Raw genomic sequence first — 23,446 nt, forward strand, 5'->3', positions numbered from 1 at the left:
GTTCAATCGGTTATCCAGCATCACGCCTAGGTACCGGATTGACTCCTGCGACTTAATAGTCGCATTACCCACGCGAAACGTCGCGTACTCCACCTTCTTCCGACTCGTGATGAGTACAGCCTCCGTTTTGTGGCCAGCCAGGTCCAATCCCGCGTTTTCCATCCAGTTGGATACGATCCGGATTGCCTCGTTGGCCGTCGCCTCGACATCTCGGAGCTCTTTGGCTACCACGACCAGGGCGAGATCGTCAGCGAAACCGACAAGCGTGCATCCCTGCGGGAGCTGGAGTCTCAGGACGTCGTCGTACATTATGTTCCACAGTAGAGGTCCTAAGACTGATCCCTGTGGAACTCCGGCTGTCACCCTGTAGAGCTTTGGTCCCTCCTCCGTCTCGTACCTCAGTACCCTACCCGACAGGTAGCTGGCTATTATCCGAAGCAGGTAGGTGGGAACTCCAATTCTCCCGAGCGCCTCGTTTATCCGAGACCAGTTCGCTGAGTTAAACGCGTTACGGATATCCAGGGTCACCACCGCGCAGTACTCCTTTGTGCCAAATCTCCATCTTATTCCCTCGATCGCTCTGGATGCAATGTCGGTGACTGCCTTGATGGCGTCGACCGTTGATTTGGCCTTCCGGAATCCGTACTGGGACTCCGATAAGGCCTCCTTCTCCTGGATCACAACTTGCAGTCGGTTGTAGACGATTCTCTCCAGGGTTTTGCCGACCGTATCCAGCAAACATATTGGGCGGTATCCTGATGGTTCCTCCGGGGACTTATTTCCTTTGGGTAGAAGTATTAGCCGCTGCACTTTCCACTGCTCTGGAAACACTCCTTCCCGTAGGCATTTGTTGAACGTGTCAACAAATACTTCTGGTCTGGTGGTTGCTCCAAGCTTCAATGCCTTGTTTGGGATACCGTCCGGTCCTGGTGCCTTTTTATCCCCAATTCTCCTGGTAGCCGCTATCACCTCCTCAACAGAAATCTGTTGCCACAGCTCGGAGTCTTGGCTCGAGACGCTTTCCACCCTATACGGGTGCTGTGGGAATAGGGCCTCCACGATGCTACGAAGCAGGATCGGGCAGGTCACTTCCGGTGTTGACTGGCTCCTTATCCTCTTGGTGACGACCTTATATGCCGTCCCCCAAGGGTTGACGTCCGCCTCCTCGCATATCTGCCTGAAGCAGGCTGACTTGCTCTTCTTTATGGCACGTTTAAGGGCTCTTTTCGCTGATCGGAGTTCCTCTCCCCTGGTTTCGAACTCAGGCCGACCTCGCGCTCTCTGGTAGCACCGTCTTGCTCGTAGGCAGGCTTTCCTTAGCTGGTTAACCTCCGCATTCCACCAGTAGCAGGGCGCTCCTCTTTTGCAAGGCTTCCTTCTTGGCATTGCCACATCACATACCTCCTCCATGAGCTTCGCCAGTTTCTGAGCCAGGCCCTCTGCCGTTTCTCGCGCAGGGCTCCAGCTGGCGTTGCGCAGATATTCCGTGAAGGTTTCCACATCCAGGTGGTCGCCCTTCCATTTAGGTCCGGTAATTTTGGCTAGCTGTCTTTTCGTTGCTGCTCCGCATTCGAAGTGGATCGCCTGGTGGTCGCTGAACGTAAACTCCTCGCTTACTCTCCACGTATCTCCCCTATGGAGTGAGACGCTCATGAAGGTTAGGTCGATAATGGACCCTCGGCCCGCCTTGAAGTAGGTTAGCTTCCTGCCATCGTTTGCGAGTATTACGTCCAAGGACGCAAATTCCTCGAGCAGACACGTGCCTCTGGCGTTGGTTTCCTTACTGCCCCACTCTACGGACCACGCATTAAAGTCTCCCGCTATTACTACGGGGGCTCTTCCGGGCGCGTCTTCCGCTATATGCGCTAGCATACTTTGGAAGCGCGCTAGGTCCCAGCTCGGCGGGGCATAGCAGCTATAGAAGGTTACCTCTCTAAGCCTCGCTCTAACAAATCCTTCGTTGGCTGCGCATATCTCCTGGGGTTGGATTTGTACGGCCCAGATGGCCGCCTTGCCGCAACTGCTGCTGGTCCAACCGCTTCCTGGTATCGCCCTGAATGGCTCGCAGATGAGCACGACTTCGGTCTTCCTCTCCCTGACTGCTTGTCTCAGGAGAGACTGAGCAGCTTCGCAATGGTTTAAGTTCAGCTGAGTACACCTCATGCTGATCTTTTAGTCAGGGCGTTCCTAAACTGGGGGCATCTACCGCTGCCGGCCACGTGCTTCCAGTCTGCGCTCGTTCCCTTGCAGAGCATGCACTGTGGTTCCAGGCTACAGTCCTTTGCCAGGTGGTTCTCCTTTCCACATGTGTGTGTGTGTGTGTGTGTGTGTGTGTGTGTGTGTGTGTGTGCGAGTCCTGACAGCTGCCAACTTCTGGCTTCCTTTTGGAATGCAAAAGGCGGACAGGCGAAGTGGATTATTAAAAATTTTGTCAACTTGCAACTCTTTTTCTCAGCCTTCCCCCTGGAGCAGGAGCCGGCAGGAGCACGAGGCTGGAGCACTTTTTTATGACTTTTTCACACTAAACTTGGCCTATGCATATATATTAGCCAAAGATGCCAGAGGTTTCGGCCACCCCAGGCATCATTAAAGTCCAGCTGGAATCATTGATGGATTTAAAGGATTTCCTTAAATAAAATAAGTAAAACCACCAATCCAGAACACATTTCCCTACCATCTCTCCCAAAAATCAATCTATTCTTATTACTGGTCCCACCAGAAACCATTCATTATAATCGTTGCTCAGTTCGACCTTTGATAAGGCCGAAAAGAAGGCCGAAATAATAAAGTTAAGCGGCCGCCGGGCAGCAACAAAATCTAATGTGACAAATGCCTGCCACAACAACAACAACAGCAAACGTTGCAACAATTGCTGACATATTTCACAATGTGCAACAAAAGACAAGGAAGAAACAGGGCAACAAACAGAGAGAGAGAGAGAGAGAGAAGAGTGACAAAAAACTAAGCCAACACAAAAGCAGAATTCCAAATGGAAAGGGTTTAAAGAAAACGCCAAATGTTGGGCATATTTTGCATTGTTGTTGCCCACACAAACACACACACACACACACACACACGCACTCAAGATAGGGCTCTCCCCCTCTCACTCACTCTTTCTCTCCTTGTCCCCCTCTTGGTGGGCTCTTCAGCGGCGCCCTTTTGTTTCAATTGTCTGTAGTTTTGGTTTTAGGCGTCTGCGAGCCTCGTTATGGGTAACTGTAACTTTAACTGTACATATATTCCCATGTGTATGTGTGTGTAAAAGACAATAAACGACTGTCAACATATGCGCGACGCTCCTCGACTCCACTCCTGTGCAACGTGCAAGTTAACGTTCCCAATTCTATTGAGCTCTTATACGAGTTGTAAACAATCTTTGGCTTTCCAAAACGAAAACAATTTCAATCTTGGGCCTCCGCCTAATTGATTTCTAAGATGTACAATCTCAATGGCTCCCGCCACAATCCCAATCTTTGACACTCGCCTAAATGGAAAACCAATGTTTGCCCACACCCGGCTTCTCATAAACAATCTCACACCCGGCTTTCTGCAGATCCTGCACTTTAGGCATTTTACAGTTCTCTCTTTGGATGACGAAATCCAATACTCGGGATGGCGAAATCAATTGAAATGTTATAGAAAAACTATTCCCGAAAGGGATCGACGATGCAAAGATCAAAAAGTTCAAGTCAGTCTTGATCCAGAAGCGACACCGAAAAGTGGAGCTAAAAACTAAGATCGCGCAAACCCTTTGTCCGGAATCCTTTGTGACCCTCAACTTAAATCTATATCTGTAAACTTAGAAGTTAAATAAAAACTTTTTAAAAACGCAATCCGCTACCGCAGTTATTTAATTGGCGCCCAACGTGGGGCGACGTTGTATAAAAAGCACCGAACAATAAAAGTGTTGCGTCGTGCCGAAACCCGAAGGACAATTAATTAATGGAATAAATCCTTCAATATAAAAACGCGGAGTGACTGTGAGATATTAGATAAGAAAAAGTGAGATAAAAAGGAAACAAACCGGAGCTTAGGGTGTGCAAAAATAAATACAAGAAAAGCTAATCAAGACAATTCAAAAATACTGTGGAGATAATGTTTTTTATCCCCAGTCGGCCGACTAATTATTTCGAATTAAATAAAACTCGGCGCAGAAATAAAATTACGATATGTTCTTTAATGCGTGACATCCAAATTGCAAGTGTGGCTTGCCTGCCCTTTACATTGCCGCTCCGATCGCTAAGCGCAGCTTCGCTCGGCCGACGTCGGTAGGCAGACGCAAAGCGGAGATAGCGAAGAGCGAGCTGGCAGAGAGCGTTTAGCAGGGCAAGCAAGCGCAAAGCTTTAAAAAACAAATGAGTGACATAGACATAAGTAACAAACAAAATAAGCGGCTGAGGGCCAAGAATTAGGTGCTATTTGGCCAGCAGCTAATCGGCTGGGTTCTGCTCCGAACATTCAACCCCCGTTGGAAGGCAAAGGCTTTCAACAGATCCATCCTGAAGGGGCAGAACCGCTATTTTTCCAACGGCCCTCTTGAAGATGCTTGCTTGGGCGCAGCTGGCGGCTACGCTGGGATGATCGTCGAACGCAGCAATCGGCGCTTCTTTACGAAGGCGGCTTGTCGTGATTACGTCTTGATCATCGGGAACCTCTGTAATTGCATAGAATGGCAGGAAATTTGGCAATGTAGAAATTGTTGAAAGTTGAATTTCATTTAGCGTGGATATGTAGGTTTTTAATATATGGAAAAGTTCGCGCTGCAGTTCCTGATTCTCCGATCGCAGTTTTTCCACTTGCACCTGGCACTCGAGCAGCTGCTTCCTGCATTGCTGCTCTAAGTTTTGGTACTCCAGCGTTGTGGGTCGAAAATCGTCAATAGAGATGCACGAGGAATTTTCAAAAGCGGCTAAAGCTGCACGCTTATTCTCCGAGCTATCAATGCTTCCTGATACTATCCAACCAAGTTTAGTCTCCTGCAATGTTGGCGATTGGGCTGATAGTCGAATCTGTCCGACGCACATTAAATCGAAGAACAAACCAGAACCTATCAACAGATCGATACGTTGGGGCTTGGAGAAATTAGGATCAGCTAGTTTTAGATTATTCGGCATTGGCCAATCCTTTGCGTCTACGCCGAAGTTAGGCTGCATTTCCGTAATTGAGTTGGTGACAATTGCAGCGAAGGAAGCTCGATAGCTTGCGTCCTGGGATTGTACAACTATATGTACAGACTTGCTCGAAGGTAGAATGGAATCTCCGATTCCAGAGATGTGAACATAAGACGAGCGATGATCCAACTGCAACTGATCAGCCAGTCTAGATGTTACAAAGTTTGCCTGTGATGCAGAATCCAAAATGGCACGACATGGGATAAGTGCTCCATAACGATCTGTTACATGGACGAGGGCAGTAGGTAGCAACACGTTCTGGCTAGGCTGAGATTTCTGGATCGAGGGGGGAGGGCTAGAACACCCGCTTGCTAGAAGCACAGTCGCGGCCTCTTGCTGGATCGATTCCTCGGCCGGTGAAGAGGAAGATGAAGCACCAGTTTCCGATGGAATGTGGAGTAGCGTGTGATGTTTGGCCTGGCAATGCCTGCAAAGTCCTGACCTGCACCTCTGCAATTCATGGCCTTTGTTGAGGCAGTTCAAACACAAGCGGCTCTTCTTTGCTTCTTTGTATCGTTCAAACGCAGAGAGATTCAGGAATGCCTGACATCTAGATATGTAATGCTCGGAGGAATTGCAATGGTTACATATGGGGTTAGGATGGTCGTTACTGGAGGTGATAAGGGTGACAGGATTGTCTTCTCCCACCTGTTGACTAGGACTTGTTGCCATGGCTGATCCCAAATTCTCCAGCATCCGACATCTCGCTTCCAAAAATGAGGCCATGCTTGACCACCGAGGCAATCCTGACGTCGGCAAGTTCTCTTCCCATTTCTCCTTTGTTTTGTGGTCCAGTTTCGTGCCTATGATGAAGATCAGCAACCCATCCGAAATCTCCTGCGGGGTCGCCAAGGTCTGAAGTGCACGCAAGTGCGAATTGATTTTGTCGCTGAGCGCGCGCAAGCCGATAGCTGAGCCCTTCTCCACCCCTTGCAGCCCGAAAATAGCCTTGACGTGTGCCTGAAAATGTAACAGTTTATTATCGAATCGCAACATTAGCAAATTCAACGCCTTGTCGTAATTCTCCTCAGAAAGTTCCAAGGAACGAATCGTATCCAGCGCAGCACCATCTAGACATCCACGAAGATATTGGAATTTTTCGATGATTGGTATACGATGGTCTTTGTGCACCATTGTCGAGAACATCGAGTGGAATTCTGGCCAATCCATGTAGTTCCCCCCGAATCGCGGAAGCTGCAACTCGGGCATTCGAGAACGGCCTATACTATTATAGGCGAACAACGACGAATTCCCCTCGAGAGTATGCCGAGCCGTTGAATTGGCAACATTTACCGTGCGAGCAGCCATCAACTCCCGCGACAGCCTGGACCTAACCTTGACATAAACATTCGAAAAGTCCAGCCGGGCATCATGGGCTAACTGCAGGAAATCCAGCCTTTCAAGGCTCGTTTGAGCGGCATCGAAATCCGCATTCATTCGCTCGATTTGCTCTAAGCGAGCTTGAAGTTCTGCCTCATCTAACTCGGCAAGCTCTTCCTTGGTGAGAAAGCGATCCATGGCCTTTAGTTGGCGCGCGATGGACTCGGCCTTGTGCTTGTAGAAATCTACATCACTCGGCATTGCTGCGTTCGCGACATTGGTAGGCTCAGGTGCTGCCATGTTGAGGTTTTAAAAGAGTCACTCAGCACGACCGAAAAAGACACCCTGTATACGTATAAACGTGGGAGCCGAAAGCAAAGGGATTACAGCTAATGCCTTTAGATGTGCGGCTGTGCGAGCTGTCCGATTCCGCTTTGTACTCCGCTTGTGTGTATTAGTGAGTTCGCTGCACTGCCTACCGCACTGCACTGACCGAATTGTCGCGACAGAGAAATTAATAGCCAGCAATGCGTGTATGTAGGTGTATGTAAGTGTGTTTTAGCACCGAATTGTGCTTAACCGCCGAAAATTTGCTAGGGCTAACGAATGTCGATCGCGAATGATTATTAATTGACACTGCAACTCAGAGATCACGTCGGGGTCACCAAATTTTATGTGGAGATAATGTTTTTTATCCCCAGTCGGCCGACTAATTATTTCGAATTAAATAAAACTCGGCGCAGAAATAAAATTACGATATGTTCTTTAATGCGTGACATCCAAATTGCAAGTGTGGCTTGCCTGCCATTTACATTGCCGCTCCGATCGCTAAGCGCAGCTTCGCTCGGCCGACGTCGGTAGGCAGACGAAAAGCGGAGATAGCGAAGAGCGAGCTGGCAGAGAGCGTTTAGCAGGGCAAGCAAGCGCAAAGCTTTAAAAAACAAATGAGTGACATAGACATAAGTAACAAACAAAATAAGCGGCTGAGGGCCAAGAATTAGGTGCTATTTGGCCAGCAGCTAATCGGCTGGGTTCTGCTCCGAACAAATACAAAAAAACCAAAAAAACACAATCTTTAAACAAAACCAATCAAAACAAAACACAAAGAAAGTGAAACTATCAGCTAAACCAAAGAAGGAAGACCCCCAGAAGACCCAGTTAAACAACAAAGAAATTTACGAAGGAAGACCCGTTCGAAGATCTGTCAGCCAAATCAAGAAGGAAGACCCGTTCAAAGATCTGTCAGCCAAACCAAGAAGGAAGGCCCTAAGAAGGCCGACCCCTACCGGATAGTTCGTGAGCGAAAGTTGTAGTACTAAATATATAAGTTCAATTAGGTTTAAGCCCAGCGGTGGTCAAGAATATAAAAACAAACATATAAGAAAAATTTAAGGTGGATCAACTAACTTTAGAGTTTGGAAAACTAAAAATGATTAACTCACAAACAAGGACCGATCTCACTGCAGATCTGGTCAAACAATTGATAGCACTTAAAATTTCACAAGTACAGGAGCAAATAGTAAATTTGAAACAACAACTAGAAACTAAATCCGATCAGGTATTAGATTATCAGGCAGAAACAATAGACGAGACAATAAAAGATGACACCACATTAAAGGTAATAGAATCCCTACCAATTTTCAATGGTGGATTGAACCAATACGTAGGATGGAGGGAAGCTGCAGAAACTGCAGTGAAATTATATAAGAAAGGAAGTAAGCAATATTATATTGCCTTAACAATTTTAAGAAACAAAACAACAGGACCAGCACATGACGCACTGACCAACCACGGGACAGTTTTAAATTTTGATGCCATACTTTCACGACTTGACTTTGTTTACAGTGACAAGAGACCAATTTACATAATAGAACAGGAGTTAAGCGTTCTCCGACAAGGGAACCTTTCAATAATAGATTTCAATAACGAGGCTAACAAGAAAATGACCTTGTTAATAAATAAGACAATAATGACTCACGGAAAGGACAGTGAAATCACAAAAGAATCAAATAAAACGAGGGGGAACGTTGTGAGTTGCTGCGGACACCGCAACTCTACAGTTATACCCGATACTAAGTCAGTATGGCTCCCCTCCGGCAGACCGCTAATATTAAACGACACGACAAAGAGTGCGTGCGAGAGAGACAGAAAATCAGTCTGAGCGTGACGTCGGGCGCTGCGTAGCCAGTGCAAATTGATTTGTTCCTTTTGGGTATAAAAATGATCCGATTTGATCCAGATTCAGCAGTCTGATAGATATGGTCATTATCTATGATTCTGCGTTTTTAGTTTTCTTGAATCTGCAATATTGTGGATGCAACAGATTTTCGTCCTTTGTGGGGGCGGAAGGGGGCGGGGCGAAATTCTGAGATATACGTTTTATAGTGAGATCTAACAGAAGTGCGGATACCAAATTTGGTTACTCAAGCCTTAATAGTCTCTGAGATTTGTGGATGCCCCAGATTTTCGTCCTTTGCGGGGGCGGAAGGGGGTGTGGCGAAATTTGGACACGAAACGGTCAAGGTCCGATATCACAGGAGTGTGGATACCAAATTTGGTTGCTCTGGCTCTTATAGGTTCTGTGATCCTTGAACTCATATTTTGCAATTGGCAAAGCCGACCATGAAACCTGTGTGTTAGAGAGAGACAGAGCGAGAAAGAATGAAATTGTTTTCTTGATTCTGGCTATAATAATTATACGATCTGGTTGAGATTATACACTCTGGAACATATAGTCATCCTCTACGATTCTGCGTTTTTGGTTTTGTCGTATCTTTAAAAATGTGGATGCCACAGATTTTCGTCTTTTGTGGGGGCGGAAGTGGGCGGGGCGAAGTTTTGAAATATTCCTGTAGCAGTGACATATCACAGAAGTCTGGATCCAAAACATCGTTGCTCTAGCTCTTATAGTCTTTGAGCACTAGGCGCTGAAGGGGATGGACAGACGGACGGACGGACAGACGGACAGACGGACGGACGGACAGACGGACAGACGGACGGACGGACAGACGGACAGACAGACATGGCTCAATCGACTCGGCTATTGATGCTGATCAAGATTATATATACTTTATGGTGTCGGAAACGATTCCTTCTGGACGTTACACACATCCACTTTTACCACAAATCTAATATACCCCAATACTCATTTTGATTATCGGGTATAAAAACCATCCTTCCATTGAAGGAATATATAATAAAACGAGGGGGAACGTTGTGAGTTGCTGCGGACACCGCAACTCTACGGTTATACCCGATACTAAGTCAGTATGGCTCTCCTCCGGCAGACGCCGCTAATATTAAACGACACGACAAAGAGTGCGTGCGAGAGAGACAGAAAATCAGTCTGAGCGTGACGTCGGGCGCTGCGTAGCCACTGCAAATTGATTTGTTCCTATTGGCTTTAAAAATGATCTGATCTGATCCAGATTCAGCAATCTATGATTCTGCGTTTTTAGTTTTTTCGAATGTGCAATATTGTGGATGCAACAGATTTTCGTCCTTTGTGTGGGCGGAAGGGGGTGGGGCGAAATTTTGAGATACACGTTTTATAGTAAGATCTAACAGGAGTGCGGATACCAAATTTGGTTACTCTAGCCTTAATAGTCTCTGAGATTTTTGAATATCCCCAGATTTTCGTCCTTTGCGGGGGCGGAAGGGGGCGGGGCGAAATTTTGAAACAAACTCGTCTCGGTCCGATATATTAGGAGTGGGGATACCAAATTTGGTTGCTCTAGCTTTTGTAGTCTCTGAGATCTAGGCGCTAATGTTTTTACTTTACTGTTTTACTCTAAGCAAAGCCGCCTATGCTGCGTGTGTGTTAGAGAGAGACAGGGCGAGAAAAAATGAAATTGTTTTCTTGATGCTGGCTATAATAATGATACGATCCAATTCAGATTCCGTAGTCTTAAAGATATGGTCATTCCCTACAATTCTACGTTTTTGGTTTTCTCATATCTTTAAAATTGTGGATGCCACAGATTTTCGTCCTTTGTGGGGGCGGAAGTGGGCGGGGCGAAGTTTTGAAATATTTTTGTAGCAGTGACATATCACAGAAGTCTGGATCCAAAACATCGTTGCTCTAGCTCTTATAGTCTTTGAGCACTAGGCGCTGAAGGGGACGGACAGACGGACGGACGGACAGAGAAACAGGGCTCAATCGACTCGGCTATTGATGCTGATCAAGAATATATATACTTTATGGGGTCGGAAACGATTCCTTCTGGACGTTACACACATCCACTTTTACCACAAATCTAATATACCCCAAAACTCATTTTGAGTATCGGGTATAAAAATATTTTGAAGAAGAGAAAGAAATGAAAAGTGATTCAGTAAAGGTAGAAGGTAGTTTATATAGCTTGGGATCAAAAAACCCTGAGCACGCCGACGAAGAATTATCCGTCAATAGTTTGGGATTCAAATATCCTGAACCCGCCGTCGTTGAATTATCCGACACTAAAAGTTTGAATAGTTTGGGATTAAAGAATCCTGATCACGCCGTCGTTGAATTATCCGACAATGAACAATTTAAAAGTTTGGGATGCAAAAATCCTGAACGCGCCGTCGTAGAAATATCCGACACACAAAGTTATGCAAATTCTGAATTGAAAAAAATGAAATTGTATAACACAATAACCTACAAAGAGGACAATTTAGAAAATCTCAGAGAGAAAATGGTATCTATCATCGAAGAAGACCATGCCAATATAGATTTACAGTTACCGTTCAGAACGGATATAAAAGGAGAGATTAACACTGAACATGATAGACCGGTATATGGCAAACAGTATCCATACGCTTATTCGGTTAACGATTTCGTTAATAACGAAATAAGTAAAATGTTAGATGAAGGTATAATCAGACCTAGTAAAAGCCCATATAATTCAACGGTAATAGTAGTACCAAAGAAGGGAGTAAATGAGGACGGAACTCCTAAGCATAGATTAGAAATAGACTTTAAGAAACTTAATGAAAACACCATACCGGATAGATACCCTATGCAAGATCCTTCAGTAATCCTTGCCAATTAGTTAAGGCAAAGTATTTCTCGGCCATTGATTTAGAGTCAGGTTTCTATCAGATTTTAATGAGGGAATCAGATATTGAAAAAACATCTTTTTCCATAAATAACGGCAAATATGAAATTCTAAGAATGCCTATGGGATTGACAAACGCTCCCAGGATTTTCCAAAGGGCAATGGACGATATACTAAAAGAACAAGTTGGGAAAACTTGTCACGTCTATATGGACGATATAATAATATTTTCAAAAACTATAGAACAACATTATAAAGATCTAATTCATATAATACAGATATTGCAAAACGCTAATATGAAAATTTCCCTAGAGAAGTCTAAATTCTTTCAATTGGAAACCAAATTTCTGGGATACATTGTTTCCCAAAATATCATTAGAACAGATCCAGACAAAATCTTCACAATACAAAACTATCTAATTCCTAAAAATATCATAGAGCTACGTAGCTTCTTAGGACTAACAGGGTATTACAGAAAATTTGTCCGAAATTATGCCACAATTGCCAAACCATTAACAAAATATCTGAGTGGACTAAATGGGAAAGTTTCACGAAGGGCACCCAAGAAAACATTAATACAGCTGGATGAACCAGCAATTGGAGCATTTAATAATTTAAAGGACAGTTTAATAGCACATATTGAATTAACCAGATTACAATAAAAAATTCACATTAACCACACATCGGACATAGCAATAGGTGCAGTTTTGTCGCAAGATGGGAATCCCATAACATTTATTTCTAAAACTTTAAGTAAAACCGAGCAATTATATGCTACTAATAAAAAGGAATTATTAGCTATTGTATGGGCATTAAAAAATTTGCGAAATTATTTATACGGAGTGAGTGGAATTGAAATACATACAGATCACCAACCTTTGTCCTTTGCAATGTCGCAAAAAATCCAAATGTTGAAATGAAACGTTGGTATTACTTCATAGAAAGTTTCACACCAAAAATCATTTATAAGCCAGGCTCAACTAACGTAGTAGCGGACGCTTTATCTCGGATTAAAATAAATCATATGACAGATAGTGATGTCGACCAGACAGAATCAGAATCAGACATAAATACTCAGCATTCAGCAGAGAGTAGTTTTGAAAACGTCATTCAAGTGACTAGCAAGCCTCTAAACCAATTTAAACAGCAGCTCCTATTAGCGCAAGGGAGATTCACAGTTCATGAGTTAGTAAAAGTTTATGAAAATACCCGACATATTATTGAATTTGATACGGTTGACAATCTGCTAATCATTTTAAAATAATTTATTCAGCCTCACTTAACCACAGGAATACACTGCACTTTAGAAGATTTATACCTTATCCAAAATAAGCTAAAGGAAAACTTCATAAATAAATTTCTCTTCACGAGAAAGTTCCTCCAAGATGTAGTAAATTCAGAAGATAAAGCTATAATTATAGAAGAAACACATTGCAGAGCCCATAGAGGACTAGACGAAAATTACAAACAAATAACTAAGTTGTATTATTGGCCAAACCTGCACAAAAAATTAAAAGAATATATAAAAAATTGTGAGATCTGTAACAAAATCAAATATCACAGACACCCTGTAAAAATTCCAATTGGGGAAGCTCCCATTCCAGCAAAAGAAGGAGATCAATTACATTTAGACATATACTATGCCCAAAACCTAACATTCATAACTTGTTTAGATTCTTATTCCAAATACTTGGTGGTCAAGGAAATTCAAAGTAAATTAAACATTGAAAATAAGGTAATGGAAATTGTGAAACACTTTCCGTTAGCAACATCATTAATGACTGACAACGAACCAAGCTTTACTTCAGCACAATTTAGATCATTCATTCAAAGAAGTAACTTAACTATTTATTATGCTGATCCCAGACACAGCACCTCAAATGGTCAGGTAGAAAGGGTACATTCCACACTAACAGAAATAGCGCGGTGCATCAAGGATGAACTAAATCTAACAGATTATTCAGAAATAATAATAAGGGCGGCACTGAAATATAACCTGACGAAACATTCAACGACCAATCAAATGCCATATGACATATTGTATAACAAAATAGAGCACAAAAATAATCCAATATTACTTAAGGTAGCTCAGACCAAAATGCTTAAGCTACATAACAAAGATAGAAGAGAAAAAGATTATAAATTAGGAGAAGTAGTTTATGAAAAGAAATTCGGGGAAAGAAATAAACTTCAATCCAGATACAAAAAGCAGGTAGTTAAGGAAAATCGACCGAATAAAATTGTAATCAACAATAGAAACAGAATTATACATAAAGATAACATTAAATATTAAATATTTTTTTCAGAAAATGTATGCGAATATACTTATACTGACTTTTGTTATATTGACGACTTCGGAAGTAATTGACTATACGCATAGTGACTATCTATTGCTCAAAGACGATAGAGACGTTTACACTTATGAAACATACGCTGAACTTTTCCATATTACTAATTTGAGTTTTTATAGAGAGATAATTGACATAGAATCCAAATATGTCAACAAATCAATTAATTCAGACGATGAGTGGGAAATATCAATGGACTTAAGTCTATTAAAATTAATGATTTCAGAATTAGTTCCAAAACGGAATAAAAGGGGAATTAATGAATTAGGTACCATTTGGAAATGAATAGCAGGCAGACCTGATCATGACGACTTTTTGAAAATACAAAATAAAGTAAATGGAATAACTGAAAATAATAATAAACAATTTGTAATAAATTCCAAATTTTTCAAAGAAATTGAATTGCTATCAAATTCGTTAAAAAATGTCATCTTCAATGAAGAAACGATACTGAGAAAGCATCGTTTAAAATTAATAACTTTTGACCTACTAAATTTAGTTGATACCATAACCCTCTTAAAAGTAAACATTTTCAATACAAAAATTTTAAATAAAATCGAAATAGAGGACATTTATAAGCATGAAAAAAATCCTGTTGAACTGTCTGATCTGCTGGACATTGCAACGGTCATTTATATATCATTTATATAAAATATCCTCAAATTAAAGATATTTGCAAGTTTTACCATGCAAGAGCCATCTCACAAAATGATGGAATGTTAGTTATAAGTGAAAAAGTTTGTGAATGTAAGGAGAAATACTATTTAATGAATAATTTTAAAAGTGAAACTTTTAACAATTACGCACAAATAAATTTAAAGAAGACCTGTTTCACCAATTTACTTAATGGCTTTAAAGCCAACTGCACTAAAAAAAGGGAAAAAAACAAAGAAATAGACATCATTCAGGATGGTGCCATATTAGTTTCAGGCAAAAATATCGTAGACAATACTACTTTGTTAGGTTCGTATCTCCTTATATTCAACAACACAATTTTAATAAATAATATAACCCACATAAATGATAAGGGTAAAATTCTAAGATATATATCGCATCATGGATATAGCGATTTTGAATTAGTTGATTATATACAATCGAATGATAAGCAATTTTCTTTTGATATTGTTAATATTTTAAATCCCCTTATAACTGTAACGATCCATTCTTTTCCCGTATGATGCAGCTGGGCTGGCTCAGCGGTCGGTAGGCTCGCTGCAACAATATTTGTATGTTGCCCCGACGACAAGTAAGAAGGCACGGGTTGGGTCTTGTACTGGTATGCTAATATGCTTTATTGGTATCTTAAGTCTATCTTACGCTATTCCGACTCCGGTGCTGGTTCTCCTCGTGGTTCTCCTCTGAGGTTCGATGAGCGTGTCGCCCCCTGGGCCCCCCACGGCGTCGCCGAGCGTGGCACCGCAGGCTCTACTGACTGGGGCTAGCGACTCTTGGCACGTGGCCCAAATCCGCCTCTCAGTCAGGCGCCTGACGCGTTCGCTCTCACTCGACTCACTTGGCTTTTCGGCCCGAGGGTGCCTCACTCCTGGTGGGATGCGCGTCAAGCGTGGCACCGTTGGTTCAAGGGATTGGGGTCTTTGGCTCTTGGCTGCACGCTCGAGTCCGCCTCTCAATCCTCACACAACGCGTTCGCTTTCTAACGTTCTTTTCCCTTCGCTTGGTCTCACTCTTGTGGCTCACTATTCACTTCACTCTTGCTAGCTCCGTTTGCTGACTGTCCCCATTCCTGGTCGCGGCCCTCCTCTTATAGGCTCGCTTCTGCGTCGGCGCCGCCGATGCCGCCTGGCGCTAACGGCACTTTCCGCCATGCGGTGCCCGTATTTTTCCATCGGCGTTCCTTCATTCCCTTGTCGCTTTCCAACGGGACCTGGCTGGTGTCGTGGTCTCATGACCATATTTGGTCATGCGCTGGGCCACTGCCGGCCCGATCCCATCATCCCGCTGCTCTCTCTCCAGGGGTCCTCCCCTCTCATCTTGGGTCCCCGGGAGAGCTCTCCTCGGGAATTCGCCGCCTCCGGATATCCCCGGATAACGGCCGTTAGCGCTTAACCCTATACTGCCCCCTACGTGTGGGAATACCTTTCCTCACATAACATTAGGTAATACGGCCTTACCATTAACAACATTATTTTTAATCATTTTGATATTGATAATGTTATTTTACTTCGGCTATAAACTAACCAAATTTGTACTTATTAAATCAATAAGAATACCGTCAGAAGAAATAGTGGTAAGCAGCATTCAAATACTGTCAGAAGAAATTAGAGCTCTATCAGAACTTCAAAATGTATCGGGACGAAACATTTAAGAATGGGGGGAGTTAACGTACCCAATTCTATTGAGCTCTTATACTAGTTGTAAACAATCTTTGGCTTTCCAAAACGAAAACAATTTCAATCTTGGGCCTCCGCCTAATTGATTTCTAAGATGTACAATCTCAATGGCTCCCGCCACAATCCCAATCTTTGACACTCGCCTAAATGGAAAACCAATGTTTGCCCACACCCGGCTTCTCATAAACAATCTCACACCCGGCTTTCTGCAGATCCTGCACTTTAGGCATTTTACAGTTCTCTCTTTGGATGACGAAATCCAATACTCGGGATGGCGAAATCAATTGAAATGTTTATAGAAAAACTATTCCCGAAAGGGATCGACGATGCAAAGATCAAAAAGTTCAAGTCAGTCTTGATCCAGAAGCGACACCGAAAAGTCGAGCTAAAAACTAAGATCGCGCAAAACCTTTGTCCGGAATCCTTTGTGACCCTCAACTCAAATCTATATCTGTAAACTTAGAAGTTAAATAAAAACTTTTTAAAAATGCAATCCGCTACCGCAGTTATTTAATTTGCACGCGTCTCTGGAATGGCGTGCGAATTATTGCCCCCGGAAGATATGAAATAAAATTTAAAGAAATGCTTAGAAAATGCAAAAACCCCATTCACGGCTCGGTTAGGTTCCCTGTTGACCCCTTTCGTTGGATATGTTTCGAAATAGGGGTTTCACTTGAGCGTAAATCGAATACTTTAGAATACTTTACTTTTACTCTCCCAGAAATCCTTTAAAAGGCATTTTAAAGCTGCAACTTTATGAAATACTTTGAAACTTTGTTGAGTGGATAGTCAGGGAAATAAATATGATACCATACGATACTATAGAGCCTGAAAAAGCATATTGACGACTTCGGAAGTAATTGACTATACGCATAGTGACTATCTATTGCTCAAAGACGATAGAGACGTTTACACTTATGAAACATACGCTGAACTTTTCCATATTACTAATTTCAGTTTTTATAGAGAGATAATTGACATAGAATCCAAATATGTCAACAAATCAATTAATTCAGACGATGAGTGGGAAATATCAATGGACTTAAGTCTATTAAAATTAATGATTTCAGAATTAGTTCCAAAACGGAATAAAAGGGGAATTAATGAATTAGGTACCATTTGGAAATGAATAGCAGGCAGACCTGATCATGACGACTTTTTGAAAATACAAAATAAAGTAAATGGAATAACTGAAAATAATAATAAACAATTTGTAATAAATTCCAAATTTTTCAAAGAAATTGAATTGCTATCAAATTCGTTAAAAAATGTCATCTTCAATGAAGAAACGATACTGAGAAAGCATCGTTTAAAATTAATAACTTTTGACCTACTAAATTTAGTTGATACCATAACCCTCTTAAAAGTAAACATTTTCAATACAAAAATTTTAAATAAAAACGAAATAGAGGACATTTATAAGCATGAAAAAAATCCTGTTGAACTGTCTGATCTGCTGGACATTGCAACGGTCATTTATATATCATTTATATAAAATATCCTCAAATTAAACGACCAATCAAATGCCATATGACATATTGTATAACAAAATAGAGCACAAAAATAATCCAATATTACTTAAGGAAGCTCAGACCAAAATGCTTAAGCTACATAACAAAGATAGAAGAGAAAAAGATTATAAATTAGGAGAAGTAGTTTATGAAAAGAAATTCGGGGAAAGAAATAAACTTCAATCCAGATACAAAAAGCAGGTAGTTAAGGAAAATCGACCGAATAAAATTGTAATCAACAATAGAAACAGAATTATACATAAAGATAACATTAAATATTAAATATTTTTCCAGAAAATGTATGCGAATATACTTATACTGACTTTTGTTATATTGACGACTTCGGAAGTAATTGACTATACGCATAGTGACTATCTATTGCTCAAAGACGACAGAGACGTTTACACTTATGAAACATACGCTGAACTTTTCCATATTACTAATTTGAGTTTTTATAGAGAGATAATTGACATAGAATCCAAATATGTCAACAAATCAATTAATTCAGACGATGAGTGGGAAATATCAATGGACTTAAGTCCATTAAAATTAATGTTTTCAGAATTAGTTCCAAAACGGAATAAAAGGGGAATTAATGAATTAGGTACCATTTGGAAATGGATAGCAGGCAGACCTGATCATGACGACTTTTTGAAAATACAAAATAAAGTAAATGGAATAACTGAAAATAATAATAAACAATTTGTAATAAATTCTAAATTTTTCAAAGAAATTGAATTGCTATCAAATTCGTTAAAAAATGTCATCTTCAATGAAGAAACGATACTGAGAAAGCATCGTTTAAAATTAATAACTTTTGACCTACTAAATTTAGTTGATACCATAACCCTCTTAAAAGTAAACATTTTCAATACAAAAATTTTAAATAAAAACGAAATAGAGGACATTTATAAGCATGAAAAAAATCCTGTTGAACTGTCTGATCTGCTGGACATTGCAACGGTCATTTATATATCATTTATATAAAATATCCTCAAATTAAAGATATTTGCAAGTTTTACCATGCAAGAGCCATCTCACAAAATGATGGAATGTTAGTTATAAGTGAAAAAGTTTGTGAATGTAAGGAGAAATACTATTTAATGAATAATTTTAAAAGTGAAACTTTTAACAATTACGCACAAATAAATTTAAAGAAGACCTGTTTCACCAATTTACTTAATGGCTTTAAAGCCAACTGCACTAAAAAAAGGGAAAAAAACAAAGAAATAGACATCATTCAGGATGGTGCCATATTAGTTTCAGGCAAAAATATCGTAGACAATACTACTTTGTTAGGTTCGTATCTCCTTATATTCAACAACACAATTTTAATAAATAATATAACCCACATAAATGATAAGGGTAAAATTCTAAGATATATATCGCATCATAGATATAGCGATTTTGAATTAGTTGATTATATACAATCGAATGATAAGCAATTTTCTTTTGATATTGTTAATATTTTAAATCCCCTTATAACTGTAACGATCCATTCTTTTCCCGTATGATGCAGCTGGGCTGGCTCAGCGGTCGGTAGGCTCGCTGCAACAATATTTGTATGTTGCCCCGACGACAAGTAAGAAGGCACGGGTTGGGTCTTGTACTGGTATGCTAATATGCTTTATTGGTATCTTAAGTCTATCTTACGCTATTCCGACTCCGGTGCTGGTTCTCCTCGTGGTTCTCCTCTGAGGTTCGATGAGCGTGTCGCCCCCTGGGCCCCCCACGGCGTCGCCGAGCGTGGCACCGCAGGCTCTACTGACTGGGGCTAGCGACTCTTGGCACGTGGCCCAAATCCGCCTCTCAGTCAGGCGCCTGACGCGTTCGCTCTCACTCGACTCACTTGGCTTTTCGGCCCGAGGGTGCCTCACTCCTGGTGGGATGCGCGTCAAGCGTGGCACCGTTGGTTCAAGGGATTGGGGTCTTTGGCTCTTGGCTGCACGCTCGAGTCCGCCTCTCAATCCTCACACAACGCGTTCGCTTTCTAACGTTCTTTTCCCTTCGCTTGGTCTCACTCTTGTGGCTCACTATTCACTTCACTCTTGCTAGCTCCGTTTGCTGACTGTCCCCATTCCTGGTCGCGGCCCTCCTCTTATAGGCTCGCTTCTGCGTCGGCGCCGCCGATGCCGCCTGGCGCTAACGGCACTTTCCGCCATGCGGTGCCCGTATTTTTCCATCGGCGTTCCTTCATTCCCTTGTCGCTTTCCAACGGGACCTGGCTGGTGGCGTGGTCTCATGACCATATTTGGTCATGCGCTGGGCCACTGCCGGCCCGATCCCATCATCCCGCTGCTCTCTCTCCAGGGGTCCTCCCCTCTCATCTTGGGTCCCCGGGAGAGCTCTCCTCGGGAATTCGCCGCCTCCGGATATCCCCGGATAACGGCCGTTAGCGCTTAACCCTATACTGCCCCCTACGTGTGGGAATACCTTTCCTCACATAACATTAGGTAATACGGCCTTACCATTAACAACATTATTTTTAATCATTTTGATATTGATAATGTTATTTTACTTCGGCTATAAACTAACCAAATTTGTACTTATTAAATCAATAAGAATACCGTCAGAAGAAATAGTGGTAAGCAGCATTCAAATACTGTCAGAAGAAATTAGAGCTCTATCAGAACTTCAAAATGTATCGGGACGAAACATTTAAGAATGGGGGGAGTTAACGTACCCAATTCTATTGAGCTCTTATACTAGTTGTAAACAATCTTTGGCTTTCCAAAACGAAAACAATTTCAATCTTGGGCCTCCGCCTAATTGATTTCTAAGATGTACAATCTCAATGGCTCCCGCCACAATCCCAATCTTTGACACTCGCCTAAATGGAAAACCAATGTTTGCCCACACCCGGCTTCTCATAAACAATCTCACACCCGGCTTTCTGCAGATCCTGCACTTTAGGCATTTTACAGTTCTCTCTTTGGATGACGAAATCCAATACTCGGGATGGCGAAATCAATTGAAATGTTTATAGAAAAACTATTCCCGAAAGGGATCGACGATGCAAAGATCAAAAAGTTCAAGTCAGTCTTGATCCAGAAGCGACACCGAAAAGTCGAGCTAAAAACTAAGATCGCGCAAACCCTTTGTCCGGAATCCTTTGTGACCCTCAACTCAAATCTATATCTGTAAACTTAGAAGTTAAATAAAAACTTTTTAAAAATGCAATCCGCTACCGCAGTTATTTAATTTGCACGCGTCTCTGGAATGGCGTGCGAATTATTGCCCCCGGAAGATATGAAATAAAATTTAAAGAAATGCTTAGAAAATGCAAAAACCCCATTCACGGCTCGGTTAGGTTCCCTGTTGACCCCTTTCGTTGGATATGTTTCGAAATAGGGGTTTCACTTGAGCGTAAATCGAATACTTTAGAATACTTTACTTTTACTCTCCCAGAAATCCTTTAAAAGGCATTTTAAAGCTGCAACTTTATGAAATACTTTGAAACACATAAGGTTCTGTTGAGTGGATAGTCAGGGAAATAAATATGATACCATACGATACTATAGAGCCTGAAAAAGCAGGTTGAAATGATCAAAACGAATGTGTGTTTAATCAACTAATCCTTTGCTAAAATACAGGAAACACAACATCGATAGCTATAGAAACGATTATGGATAGTACATGCGACACCAAAAACAGAAAAGATCAGAGACACATCAAGGATTCTTGGGCTAGTAGGATATTTGTAGTTTATAGTCCCCAAGATTTCCTTCATCGTTACTCAACAACAACACCAATGGTTATCCTATAGATACACATATATAGTTATAGATATTCGTATAAATGACAACATCCAGAGTAACAAATGAGACTTGATTATAGACAGAACATGCGACACCAAAAACAGAACAAATCAGTGGCTATTTAAATGGGAAAAGAATACTCTTTTTCGTATTCAATCAGAGATGGAGCTTCCAATTTGAATAGCCACCAATCAAGGGCATAATTTTCGGTACTTGTTTCCGGGGCTCCCTTTTTTCAGCTTTTCAATGGCCACCACCACGCCCACATAGGTCTTGGCATACTTACTGACACTGAGCGGCATTAGGGCGCTCTGCAGGTGACTGAAGATCTGTCGATGGTGGTGATGGTGCCCCAGACTCGCACCGCTGAAGTACAATTGGTTCTGGTGCAGCGACAGCTGCTGGTGGTGGTGATGATGGTGGTGGTGCACGGCAGAGAGATGCTGCTGCTGTTGCTGTTGCTGCTGATGGAGGTGCTGCTGTTGCTGATGGGATTGCTGTAGATGGTGATGTTGTTGTTGCTGATGCTGCAACGCGGAATGCTGCTGATGGGACATCAGTTGTTGCTGATGCTCCTGCTGCTGATGGGGTTGCTGAGGAAGATGCTGCTGCTGCTGTTGCTGCTGCTGCTGTTGTGGGTGGTGTGGCTGCTGCTGTTGCTGGTGTCCATATGTTCCGTGTTGCTGTGCTGCTGCTGCTGCTGTCGCCGGCAGGGACACCATTGCTGCGGCGGCTGTGGCTGCTGCGGCCGTTGCTGTGGCGGTGGCTAGAATGTGATGATGCGTGGTGGATGAGCGACGCTGGCTCGGGAGGCTGTGTATGGAGGCGTGCACCGCCGACTGATAGATAATACCGTTATTCGATGACATGGCCGTCATCGACTGGTGGTGGGCATAGGCCATCGTGGGTCCGGCATAATCCACATTTTGGGCCGGAACGGCGGCCGCCGCCGCTGCCATACTGCCGGCCGAAACGGGGGCCAGCGGCAACGAGCGATAACCGGCCATAGATCTATCCTCAAACTCTCTCTAATTTATTGTTCACTGTTCGCACTGATTCACACTAAACTCACAAGCAGATCTGATCCGATCCGATCTCTAGCATTTATTGCTTGCTGTTGTTTTTTTTTTTTCGCTGCCGCGTTGAGCGTCTTTTCTCTTGCGAATCCGAGGGTCGACTAAGTGTCCGAACCCTCCACGAGATTATTTCCTACAATTTTTCGTACGCTTAATTTGTAAGTTGAATAAATTTTCCTTGCGGGAGAGTAGATTTTAGGCTTAGTTCGGGGTTGATAATGTCACTCCGTGACGATGATAAGGTCCGCCCCGCTTATTATCTTGACATCTCAATATACCTTCTACCTTCCACCCATCCCGAGTCTCGAATCTCGAATCACGAATCTCCAGTCTCTCCCGTGTCGAGTCGTGTGTCAACATCAAATATAGACACACTGAAAAATTTAACAAAATTTCCTGGACAACAGCATCTAATGTTTAAATATTTATTGTTTTCGAGTTGAAATTTGTAGCTATTTTTCTTTGGTTTTCGTATTACATTTGTTTACATTTGTTGTGGGGGGAAACCTTGAACTACAGTTCGACCTTAAGCAAGTTGCCCAAGAAGCCTCCCAGCAGAAGGGGGTTCTGTGGCGTGGCCCAGGCACGGTATTCGTTCGAGCCATCAACTGACAGACTGTCAGAGGGTCGAAACTAGACCGGGATAAGCCCCGGCTGGTCTCGTGTCCATAAACAATGTATGTACAAGAATTTTATGAGTCACAAATTATGGGGAAATACAAGAATCTCTTAAATCTTAATCGCAGAGTTCCTAAAATTTCCACAAGAAGAATCAATAGGATTATTTAGCTAAAACACCAATTGACAACATCAATAAAAAACTACATAAAACACACTTATAGTACATATATATAATGGATATGGGATATAGG

At 42.2% G+C, this 23,446-nt stretch overlaps 1 protein-coding gene across 12 annotated transcripts in view; it reads right to left on the bottom strand.

Annotated features, from left to right (window-relative positions):
- The window catches only part of LOC108158726, a 126,129-nt gene that overhangs the window by 72,441 nt on the left and 30,242 nt on the right, over positions 1–23,446 (bottom strand). For 2 of the 12 annotated variants that reach the window (XM_033396842.1, XM_033396840.1), the window contains exon 1: positions 21,785–22,909. The exons of the other annotated variants lie outside the window; for them this stretch is intronic. In XM_033396842.1, coding sequence (XP_033252733.1) covers positions 21,785–22,505 — 721 coding nt within the window. In that variant the 5' untranslated portion in view covers positions 22,506–22,909. Of the gene's footprint in view, positions 1–21,784; positions 22,910–23,446 lie in introns of those variants that run through there. 12 annotated transcript variants of the gene reach the window in all.

Source organism: Drosophila miranda (genome assembly GCF_003369915.1).
Source record: "Drosophila miranda strain MSH22 chromosome Y unlocalized genomic scaffold, D.miranda_PacBio2.1 Contig_Y2_pilon, whole genome shotgun sequence".
Classification (NCBI taxonomy): domain Eukaryota; kingdom Metazoa; phylum Arthropoda; class Insecta; order Diptera; family Drosophilidae; genus Drosophila; species Drosophila miranda.